The 11,977-nt window shown below is 56.4% G+C and overlaps 1 protein-coding gene across 1 annotated transcript; it reads right to left on the bottom strand.

Annotated features, from left to right (window-relative positions):
- Nucleotides 1–6,098: 6,098 nt before the first annotated feature.
- Nucleotides 6,099–10,856, bottom strand: LRRC14B (leucine rich repeat containing 14B). Its single transcript, XM_079917195.1, has 2 exons — nt 9,952–10,856; nt 6,099–6,796 (listed from the first exon to the last, which is right to left on the bottom strand). Exons 1-2 carry the CDS (start codon nt 10,842–10,844, stop codon nt 6,151–6,153), a joined length of 1,539 nt encoding a protein of 512 aa, XP_079773321.1. The 5' UTR covers nt 10,845–10,856; the 3' UTR covers nt 6,099–6,150.
- Nucleotides 10,857–11,977: the final 1,121 nt, after the last annotated feature.

Genomic DNA, 11,977 nt, shown 5'->3' with positions numbered 1-11,977 from the left:
AGCTTTCTCTCCCCGGGCCCCATGGTGAGAACAGCTGCCTTGTTCTACTCCCGTGTGTGGCAAAGCCTGGGAACCACTGGGTTGTGCTGTGCTGTGGCTTGTGAGCGCAGTGGGAGCAGAGAACCAAGAAAGCGGGGCTCAGACGCCAGCCACTGGCTCAGGCGCTCCGAAGGAGGCGGCAGGCCCTCCAGCAGATCGAGGATTTGCGCTCACCCGTGGGATTGCCAGCGGCTGGTGGAGAGAGAAGGGGATTCCGGGGATCTAGCGGGTGGCAGCTGATGAGAGAGGGAGCTGCAGGCTGACGTCTCCGGGTCTCTGGACACGGCCACTGCACAGAGGGTCTGCTGGGCCTGCAGGTGTCTCCTAGTCTCTGAGTATATAATTGGAAAGAACCGTCTGGAACAAGAGTTGCTAAGGTAGGAAAGAAAAGTGGAAGTCCCTGAATCTGCATCCCCTCCTTGCCAGGATGGTCAACAGGAAGCACTGCTGAATTCCTGGAGGAAGTGCAATGATAAGTCCACCACAGGGGACGAGGGGAGGCGAAGACGGTGGTCCCAGAGTGTCCATCATGGTCCCCATCATGTCCCCATTCAATGCGACTTCTGGCCCCTGGGAAGACCAGGTAGGTTTGTGCAGATAGCCCGCCCAGGCTCACCGGGAGGAACCCAGTCAAGTTTGCCGTGTGGCATATTCACGCCCTCCTGGCCCTTGGCACTCTGTTCTGCTCTTCACCTGCTGAGCGTGTTTCCTTTTCCCAGTTTGCCTTTGCGTGAGAGCCACGCCGTCTGCAGCACGAGAAGCACAGGAACGCTCCTGGGCCCTGACAGATGCCCACGACTGCATTCGCAGCCAACGTCACCTTGGGCATCCTCAGGGCCACCAGTCTCGGGCTGGGCAGGTACAGGTAAAACCCATCGTGGCTGCAAGTGGCACATTCAGTGTTGGGGCTGAGCGGGTCCACAGGAACAAGTGAATTACATGCACTGGGGTGAGTGGGAGGCGTGGTCCCACTTGGGCTGCTCCGTGTGCCTCAGAATTGCTCCGACGAGCCTCCCAGCCTCTCCAGCTTCACAAGAATGGGTTATTCCTCAGCGTGGGGCGGGGGCTGTCAGGGACATTCTCCACTAGTAGACACCTGTGTGCCCAGCCCTGCCCCAAATTTCAGGTCCTGGGTCACCGCAGCATCCCTGGGCTCTTCTCCACCACAGCTGCTGGGCCCAGCCATGCCCATGCTGGGTCCTACCTGCTGACCACCCAGAGGCTGGGTCTCATCAAGAAAATTCCACAGACACAAACAGCAGAAGCTACTCTACTCTTTAGAGTTAAAATCAAACCATTTCCAAATTTTGCCCTGTGCCTACTCTCTTTCCAAGAGCTTCTTGCAATAGCAAAGTCCATGTGGCTGAAACAGGGTTCCAGCATAACACAGCTAAGGAGATATGCAGAGGTGAGCAAAGAAGGCAGAGCCCAAGAGCACAGGGAGGTAGAAGCCACCACGTCCCTCCTTGCTCCTGCCCACCTGGTGGCGTCTCTCCTCTCCTGAAGGCCCAGTAGGAAGGTTACTGCCTTCCTCAGCAGGCAGATCCTGAGAGGACTTTCACTCCATTGTGGGGGGAAAGGCACGGGCCATACCTGGGGGAGGGGCTGGCACAGGAGCACCTGCAACGGGGACGTACCTGCGGAGACGGCAGCATGGCGTTGGACCTGAGGGCAAAGCCCACTCACAGGGTGATGCAAACCCCCAATGACCACTTGGGTGGTTCTAGTGTGAGGAGCATTTGGCCACATCAAGCAGTAGCCACTCTCTTGAGAAAATGTTTTCTTTTCAGACACTTACATCCTTTTTAAAATTCTGAATTACATTAAAATGTCATTTGAGTAATCAAAAACCTTCCAACAAACAAAAGTCCAGGACCAGATGGCATCACTGGTGAATTCTACCAAACATTCAAAGAAGAATTAATACCAATCCTTCTCAAACTTCCAAAAGAGAGAAGAGGGAGTTTTCCAAACTCATTTTACGAGGTCAGCATTACCCTGATACCAAAACCAGATAAAGATGCCAAAAGAAAAGACAATTACAGGCCAATATCCCTGATGAACACAGATGCAGAAATCCTCAACAAAATACTAGCAAACCAAATTCAACAATACATTAAAAGCATCATATATCATGAGCAAGTGAGATTTATCCCAGGGATGCAAGGATGGCTCAATACCACAAATCAGTCAATGTGATATACCACATTAACAAATTGAAGAATTTGAAAATCATATGATCGCTTCAATGAATGCAGAAAAGTCATTTGGCAAAATTCAACACCCATGTATAATAAAAACTCACGACAAAGTGGCTATAGAGGGAACGTACCTCAACATGATAAAGGCCATATATGACAATCCCCGAGCTAATATCACACTCAACGGTGAAAAGTGGAAAGCATCCCCTCTTAAGATCAGGAATAAGACAAGGATGCCCACTCTCACCACTTTTATTCAACAGCATTGGAACTGCTAGCCACAGCAATCAGAAAAGAAAAAGAAATAAAAGGAATCCAAATTGGAAAGGAAGAAGTAAAACTGTCACTATTCGCAGGTGACAATACTATATACAGAAAACTCTAAGGACTCCATCAAAAAACTGTTATAACTAATAAATTTAGTAAATTTGCAGGATACAAAATGAATACACAAAAATCTGTTGCATTTCTATACACTAGTAATGAAATATCAGAAAGAGAAATTAAGAAAACAATCCCATTTACAACTGCATCAAAAATTCTGAATAAATTTAACCAAGGAGATGAAAGACCTGTATGTTGAAAAGTACAAGACATTAATGAAACAAACTGAAGAAGACACAAATAAGTGGAAAGTCATTCTGTGCTCATGGATTGTTAGAATTAATATTGTGAAAATGTCCATCCTACCCAAAGCAATATACAGAGTCAATGCAATCCCTATCAAAATTCTAATGGCATATTTCACAAAAATAGAACAAAAAAATCCTAAAATTTGTATGGAACCATAAAAGACCCTGAATGGCCAAAGCAATCTTGAGAAAGAAGAACAAAGCTGGAGGGCTTCCCTGGTGGCACAGTAGTTGGGAGTCTGCCTGCCGATGCAGGGGACGCGGGTTCGTGCCCCGGTCCGGGAAGATCCCACATGCCGTGGAGCGGCTGGGCCCGTGCACCATGGCCGCTGAGCCTGCGCGTCCGGAGCCTGTGCTCCACAATGGGAGAGGCCACGGCAGTGAGAGGCCCACGTACCGCAAAAACAAAAACAAAACAAAAACAAAACAAACAAAAAAGAACAAAGCTGGAGGCATCACATTCCCTGATTTCAAACTATATTACAAAGCAGTAGTCATTAAAACATTATGGTACTGGCATAAAAACAGACACATAGATCAATGGAACAGAATAGAGAACCCAGAAATAAATCCATGCATAGATGGTCAATTAATTTACAGCAAAGGAGCCAAGAATATACCATGGGGAAAGGACCCTCTCGTCTATAAATGGTACTAGAAAAACTGGACAGCCACGTGCAAAAGGATGAAACCGGGCCACTATCTTATAACACACATAAAAAGTTAACTCAAAAATGGTGGCGCAGTGGTTGAGAGTCCGCCTGCCGATGCAGGGGACACAAGTTCGTGCCCCGGTCCAGGAAGATCCCACATGCCGTGGAGTGGCTGGGCCCGTGAGCCATGGCCGCTGAGCCTGCGCGTCTGGAGCCTGTGCTCCGCAACAGGAGAGGCCACAACAGTGAGAGGGCCGTGTACCGCAAAAAAAAAAAAAAAAAAAAAAATTAAAATGGATTAAAGACTTGAACGTTAAGACCTAGAAGAAAACATAGGTGGTAAACTCCCTGACATCAGTCTTGGCAATGATTTTTTAAAAATCTGACACCAAAAGCAAAAGCAACAAAAGCAAAAATAAACAAGTGGGACTACATCAAACTGAAAAGATTCTGCATGGCAAACAAAGTCATAAAACAAAAAAAAGGCAAACTACAGAATGAGAGAAAAATTGCAAATCATATATCTGATAAGGGGCTAGTATCCAAAATATATAAAGAACTCATACAACTCAACTGCAAAAAAAAAAAAATTCAATTAGGAAGTGGGCAGAATCTCTGAAGAGACGTGAAAAGATGCTCAACATCATTAATCGAGAAATGCAAATCAAATCCACAAAGAGATATCACTTCACACCTGTCAGAATGGCTATTATCAAAAAGACAAGAGATAAGTGTTGGCAAGGAAGTGAAGAAAAGGGAAACTTTGTACGCTGTTGGTGGGAATGTAAATTGGTGCAGCCACTGTGGAAATCAGTAAGGAGGTTCCTCAAAAATCAAAATTAGAACTACCATAGGGTTCAGCAATTCTACTTCTGGGTGTTTATCTGAAGAAAATGAGAACACTAATTCAAAAAGATATCTGCCCTCCCATGTTTAGTGCAGCATTATTTACAATAGCCAAGATATGGGCAACCTAAGTGCCCATCAATAGATGAATGGATAAAGAAGATGTGGTATATGTATACAATGGAATACTATTCAGCCATAAAAAGAATGAAAGTCTGCCATTTGTGACGACATGGATGGACCTGGAGAGCATTATGCTAAATGAAATAAGTCAGAGAAATACAAATACCATATGATCTCACTCATATGTGGAATATATATCTCCAAGTTAATAGATGCAGAGAACAGATTAGAACCAGAGGTGAGGTGGGGGGGGGGGGGACTGTCTGTGGGGGGAAGGGAGAAGTGGGTGAACTGTTTTTGTTTTTGTAAATAAATGAAATTATTTAAAAAAATAATACAAGTGGGCAACAAGCATATGAAGACATGCCCAGGGACTTCCCTGGTGGTGCAGTGGTTAAGAATCCGCCTGCCAATGCAGGGGACACAGGTTCGAGCCCTGGTCCTGGAAGATCCCACATGCCACGGAGCCACTAAGCCCGTGCACCGCAACTACTGAGCCTGTGCTCTATAGCCTGTGCGCCACAACTACTGAGCCCACGTCCTGCAACTACTGAAGCCCGCGCGCCTAGAGCCCGTGCTCCGCAAGAAGCCACCGCGATGAGAAGCCCGCGCACCGCAATGAACAGTAGCCCCCACTCGCCGCAACTAGTGAAAGCCCGTGCGCAGCGACGAAGACCCAACGCAGACATAAATAAATAAATCTATAAAAAAGAAAAAGACATGCCCAGTTTCATGAACATGTGGGAAACACAAATTAATGCAAGATATTTTTTTCGTCCATTAGATTGAAAAAGAAAGAAAACCACATCTGAATAAGCCACACTTTATTCGTATTTAATTACCCTAATACTCAGCACTGCACAAATCAGATCTCAGCAGAAACCAAGTCCAGACGTTGGCATTAACCACTCCTCAAGCACCAGGACTCAGACAGCTTCCCGGAGGAGCCTTCCCGCCCTCCCCGCAGCAGCAGCCCCCGCCCGCCGGGCCTAGAGTCGGTGGAGGTGGGAGTGGGGGCGGCGGCGGGCGGGGCACCGCGGTCGTGCCCTCAGAGCCAGAGGCCGCCGGAGCCCGGGGCTCAGCCTGGCACCAGCAGAGCGCACGCCTGCCGCCCAGTGGCCCGAGGGCAGGGGCAGAGCCGTCAACTACCAAAGCCCATGTCCTCGCTGGACGGGAGTTTGTAAACATCCAGACAGGGCAGCGCCGCACACCCGCGACGGGAGGGCGCCGGGCCGGCTCCCTGCCCCCCCGGACCCAGCCGCTGCGGCAAAGGGATGCGGCTTGCCCTCGGTTTTACTCTCTCCTCAGCTGCTCGCTTTCATCGCTGTGCCCCGGAGGTGTCCTCTCACTTCCTCCCCCGCTCACGCCGGCCGGTCGTCCAGCCGCCCCGCCCCCCGCCCCGCCCCCTGCGGCCCGCACTTCACGCGGCTGCCGAGGCGCCGTGACCAGGACGGCCGCTCGCCGCGGGCTGCTTCTCTGGCGCCACCGCCGTGCTGGGCGCTGTGCTCCGTCACAGCTCCTGGGAGGCAGGGCCGTCGCTCCCGGAGCGCCTGAGGGATGCGCGTGCAGCTGCCACTAGGAGATGCGTCGGTGGTGGCGGGGGCGGAGGCTCCGTCCCAGCGCCGCCGCCGGGACCCGCCTCGTACAGTCCAGGGCCTACTCCATTTGCTTCAGCGCTCTGGAGAAGTTTTCCAGAGCAGTTTTGAAGGCTTGCAGCAAGAGCGTTCCGAGTTCATTGCTCGTTTCTTGAATGTCCGGGTCGAAGCTTCCGAAGAGGGGCGTGGAGACCCGGATGTCGTCGCGGCCGGCCCGCAGCAGCAGCGCGCGCAGGTCATCTGCGATCGCGCTGTATTTCTGCTGGTCGAATTTGGACATGGCCAGCTCGTCCTGTGGGTAGGCGCTGCCCTCGGGGTAGCAGTCCCTGGGCACCGGGAACTCCACGCTCTGCAGCCGGGGGAGCCCACAGAGCGCCACGAAAAGGCGCCGGAGCGCGCGGGCCGACATTGGGTTCCCCAGGAAGCGGAGCTCCTGCAGCCGGCGGCAGGGGCCCAGGGCCAGGCTCAGCGCGCCCACGTGCCGGTCCGCGAGGCCGCACTCCTCCAGGGTCAGGGCCCTCAGCGTCGGGGCGGCCTGGCCCAGCAGCCGGAAGAAGGTCGAGGGGAACAGGTCCACCAGGCAGTGCCCGCTGAGGTCCAGCACCTCCAGGTGGGCGGCGTGGGTGCAGTTCGCCAAGAAGGCCATGTCCGCGTGGTTCAGGGCGCAGTTGCCCAGGTCCAGCACTCTCAGCGGAGTCCGGAGGGGGCTGCGGGCAGGGCAGGAAACAGCGCGGTGAGAGCAGGCCCGGCAGGCGCTCTGGGGGCCACACACACCCTCCCTTGATTGCATTCAGCCCGAGAGCTGAAATGGGTTTTACCTTTTTAAGTAGTCGAACAAGTCAAAAGAAGAAGAATATTTTGTGATACGTGAGAATTATATGAAATTCAGGTTTCAGTGCGGGTAAGTAACGCGGAATCAGAACAGCCACGACCTTCATTTACTTCCCGTTTGTGGCTGCCCTGGGGCAACGGCAGAGCTGGGTCAGTGTGAGACCATGCGTAGCCACTGGCCGCTGTAAAGACTTAACTTCACCCAAAGACAGGCCTGGCCTTTGTCCTCAGCAATTAAAGTGATCGATCTGTTTTGTCAGCAAGGCGTTGTGTGTTCCCAAGCTTGCTAAGGGGGCAGTGAGTTGCCTGTGGATTGGCAGGAAATGAAACACTGGCTTGGCTCTGCAAGAAGAGCCTGAGCCCACAGGATCGGGGCCGGGAGGGCCCTTGGAGCGTCCAGTCCACCCTCAGCACTGCCTGGGACCTCAGAGACCCTCCGTGCTCTCCTGTAGGTGTGTAGGGGGCGGCCACGCGGAAACGCACAGTCGGTGGCTCCCTGCCCAGAAGTTCTCAGAGTCGGGAACAGACCCATAGTGGCCCTCCGGGATCCTGGGCCTGGGTCTGGGGTCACCTGGCTGGGCACTGAGTGCCGGGGCCGGGGGGGTCCGCTCTCTATTCGCCTGCTGAGGCTGCCGCTCCCACCACCTCCTGCACCTGTACTCTGGGCGCTGAGGGTCGCGGGCCCACCCGCCGCCTCCACAGTCCACGCCGCAGCGGGCTCTGTGTCTCCTTGCCCGGCTCTGAGGAGGCTGTGGCTCAGGTCCTGAGCTGTGGGGCGTGTTTCCACCTCCATCTCTCACGCCCACATCCATCCATGAGGGACCCTCTCCCCACCTGCACTGCTCGCAACCCCTTGGGGGGCTTCCTGTGTGGACAAGGGTCAGAGGACAGGCCTGACTGCGAACCGCGTCTGGGAGCTTGGATTTGGGGAGGGTCCCTCACTCAGCTGATAAGGGGTCCCTGGCCTGAGCTGTCTGCACAAGCAACGTGGTCCCTGCTGACACCTGCCTCCTCTGGGGTCTGGAATCTCGGCACATGCCAGGCTGAGGCGCCCACCCAACCAGCCCCCAGGAAAACCCCTGGCCTGGGTCTCTCATGACTCCCCCGTGGACGGCACCTCCCACGTGCCATTACAGTCCGTGCTGGCTCCACTGCGACAGGACCCTGGACTCGTGCGCCGTCTCCCCGAACCCCTCCCCACAAGCCCTTTCCCTTGGCAGATTCTGCCCCGTCCGTCTGCTGTAATAAATCTTAGCAGTGAGTCCTCCCAGGGAGTCAGCAAACGTGTCTGCTCTGTCTGCCACTCTCCCTGCCCCTCCAGCTGGGTCTGCTGTGTGGGCCAGGGAAGCCAGAGTGAGCTCTGTAATATGAAGCTGATCACCCACTGCCCTGCTCAGAGGCCTGGCTCTTCCGTCCTTCTCCTCCGCTCCCTGCTCCCTTCTTCACCTGCCCAGGACCACAGCCCCCGTCCCCGCTGCCCCAGCCCCGCCCCATCCCTGCCTACGGCCCTGCCGCACCCCCAGCTCCGGGCAGCCCCGCCCCGCCCCACCCCTGCCTACGGCCCTGCCGCACCCCCAGCTCCTGCCTTTCACCTGCGGGGTTCCTGCCTAGCACATGCTCTCTGGGCCCTCCGCTGGCTCACTGTGCCTGGTCTCCGCTCAAAGGTCACCTTGGGACCTAGCCTTCCCTGACCACTCACCCATCTCCCTCCCACTTAGGCCTGACACACTCCACGCCTGGACCTTCTGGGGCCTTGGACAGCTCCCAGCAGCCCGCTGACTGAAGACCGAGCGTGTAGAACAGGTCAGAGTGTGACAGGCGATGTCAGGGCCGAGCCAACGAGATAGCCCTGCAGGCTTGTGACGAGTCGTCTGGCTTGTGGAACACGTTTCCCCAGAGCACAGGCACCTCTGGCTGAGGGCCCAGGCCAGCCAAATGCGGTACTGTCCTGAGGGTCCCAGGGAGCCGCCACATGGCAGAGTCGTATTTGTGTGTGGGCTCGAGGACCACCCCTTCCCCAATTGGGCGACTGGGTTCCAGGCGGGGAGGAGCAGGGATGGGGGATGGCGACGGGATCCCAGGTGCCCCCCAGGGGAGGAGAGGCAGTGTGGGCCCTGGCCAGCTGCGGCCAGCTACTTCTGGGTTTCCTTTGTATAGAAGAGAAATTCCTGTAAGCCACGGACTCCCTAAGCCAGAAAAGACATCCTTACACCCACTCAATGAGAAATGAGAAGAAATGAGAAATTTGATTCTCATCAAATTTCTCAAGAAATGAGAAGTTTGATTTTCCATAAACTTTCATGAGTATATTCACAGCTGGTGGCCGCCAAGGTGGCCCAACGGCCCTTGGGTATTGGGACCCTCGGTGGTGCCTCCCGTGGCCCAGTGACGGGCCCTCACCACGCAGTGTGCCGAAGCATCAGGACAGTGCTCTCCAGGGAAGGTCACGGGAGGTGGGCCTCCCTCCGGAGGGCCTCTGGCCCTCTGATCCGCAGCCTGTTGGGGGGTCCACGGGCCGGGCAGCCGAGGCCGCCTGCCGACAGCCATGAGAATGAGCGTGCAAGTGGGTGGCTCCGCTTTCCCGCCCCAACAAGCCTTCAGGGGAGACCACAGCTGCCCCCACCCGGCTCCTGTCTTGCCCTCGTAAGCCCCAGCACTGGGGTCATTTGTTACAATGACAGGTAATTAATACAAGGTAATGGAGTTACTTCTATGTTGTTTGCTTGCTAATGAGGACTCTTCTCTTTTTCTTACGAACTGGAGGCGGTCTCCTTTGGGTTCTGGTGCTCCCGGGTTGCACCCGACACCAGCCCCAGCTGGGCCACCTCCCCCTCCGTCTGTCCCCTCCGGCTGCTCTGGGCTGGGCAAAAACCGAGGGGACGGGGGCTCGTGGCCTTGTGAGTAACCAGGTCTGTTTTACGGTCCCCTAGTGCGTCCTCAGCCCAGGCCCCGAGTCGCCCTGACCTGGGCTGAGGGGCTGTGAGCAGATGCCCTCCCCCCGCCGCCCTCCTTCTGCTCACCCTAGACTCACCCGAGCAGTTTCTGGAGCTTCCCGGTCAGCGTGGAGAAGGCCACGCTCAACTCGGTGAGCTGCGTCATCCGGCTGAGCTCCCGGGCGATGGAGGTGAGCAGGGCGTCCTCGCCGTCAGGGGCGGGGGTGCTGGTAGGCGGCGCGTCGAAGGCCTTGGCGGGCAGGGTGAGCGACACCAGCCGGGGGAAGCCCAGCTGGGCCAGCAGCTGCTGCACGTGGCCGGCGTGCAGACGCACGTTGTGCACCACCTCCAGCCGGCGCAGCTCGCCCGGCCCCGCCAGACGCAGCACGTGCAGCAGCTGCCCGGGGCCCAGGCTGTCGGCCCGGAAGGAGAGGCAGCGCACGCGCAGTGGGGCAGGACCATCTGGCCCCAGGGCCCGCACCACCAAGTCGAAGTTACCCCCGGTGACGAAGATATCGGCGAGGACCTCTACGGGGCGCCGGGCCGCACGGGGCTCCGCCTGCAGCTCACAGCAGGTCCTGGCCAGCAGCTTGGTGCGGCCCCACCTGCCCAGCGCCCTCCCACAGGGACAGCCCTGCACCTGCACGTCTCGGATGCCCGTGAGGTCGGCCACCCGCAGACGCCGCCGGCCCCCGCCCCAGAGCGTGTGGTCCGCGAGGCCGCGCACGCAGGCCTCCAGGCAGGCCCTGCAGGCCCGGTCCCGCAGGTCCCCGGGGTGGTCTGCGCTGGGGCCCAGCAGAGCACCCAGCCGGAACTCCTCTAGCGGCCAGCGCTCCAGCAGAACGCGGATCACCTCCGCCTGCTCCAGCAAGTAGCTGGCTTTGAAGAGCAGCGGGTAGAGGTTGTGGGCCACCCCGTCCAGGCTCTGCCGGGCCGCCTGGGGGTGGGACGCCAAGGCCTCAGCAGAAATGAAGCGTAGTGACTGCATCATGCCCACCTGCAGCGGCTGGAGCCAGGACAGCGCTCTCCCCTGTGCTTCTCCCGAAGACGCGTCCCCTTCTCACCTATTTTTAGTTGCAGCTGCTGTGAGCAGCTTGCCTTGGACTGCGGGGAGCCAGCCCTCTGGTCATCTGACGGCTATTTTCGTCCTGGGTGCCTGTATGGCTTTGGCTGTGGAGGCGTCTGGTGGTGGCCGGCTTGTCCTGCTGGCGCTCAGCTGAGGAAAGCAGAGGTGCCTGAGTGCTTGGCTAGGGGGAGGGGGCTGGGCCCCTGGATTTACCGCCGTGTCCACTGCAGGGGTGGCCTGTCCGGGGGGTACCTCACCCCTCCATGGCGTGGGTCTGCCCCAACCCTGGGCCATCCCACAGGCCGGGAACTAACAAACCTTTTCTTGGACTCCCTTTGCCCCACGTCCAGAGTTAGGGACGCGGCAGTGGGCATGGGGTGGCACCTCTGATAACTGTTTCCTGACTTCAAGAGAAGCTAAATAAAGGCCCCATGAGGCGCCCGCACACTGCTTGGCACCCCCCTTCCTTTATCGTCACTGAGGACCGCGGCCGAGGCTTCCCCACCGTCCATGGGAGGGAGCTTGGCGCCCTCCAGCTGCAGGCCTCCCTGGGCTGAGCCCCAGGACCCACGCAGTGGGCGGGGCTGCAGATGACGTGCGGGGAGTGGGGGGGGGGCCCAGGAGCCGGAAGCTCGCTCGCAAGGCCTGGTGTCTGGTTCCTCGCTCTGGAGGGTGGCAGAGCATGTGCCCCAGACCACGCCGCTTTGGCTGAAGGAGTATTTTGAGCTAAGGGCGCTTGGCCCCCCCGCACCCCGTTTCTTCCTGAACGGAGATGGAATTCCGGGCAAGCCACCCTCCCTGAACCGGGAGGGGAGACATTCTCATCACCGGAGAGGGCGTCAGGATAGTTCACTGTCAAAGTTACTGTCCTGTGTGTTGTAGTTACTTTTCCACAATCAATCAATCACCTCCTCGCTCAACTTAGTCCAGAAACACTTAGGCCACTGGGGTCTTCGTTTCCTTATGACGGCTCCCATGTCATCAAAAACTTATATTCAGTAAATCTGCGTGCTTTTCTCTCATGAGTCTGTTCTTTGTTACAGAGCCCCAGAAGAGAA

This window comes from Stenella coeruleoalba (assembly GCF_951394435.1).
Source record: "Stenella coeruleoalba genome assembly, chromosome: 3".
In the NCBI taxonomy this organism is placed as follows: Eukaryota; Metazoa; Chordata; class Mammalia; order Artiodactyla; family Delphinidae; genus Stenella; species Stenella coeruleoalba.
Note: the sequence above shows the minus strand (reverse complement) of the source record. Positions and strands in the feature narration are given on the sequence as shown.

Coding starts and splice junctions, on each gene's coding strand:
- LRRC14B (XM_079917195.1), bottom strand. CDS start 10,844: ATGATGCAGTCACTACGCTTCATTTCTGCTGAGGCCTTGGCGTCCCAC. Junction 6,797..9,951: donor AAGCTCCAGAAACTGCTCGG/GTGAGTCTAGGG, acceptor CCCTGCCCGCAG/CCCCCTCCGGACTCCGCTGA.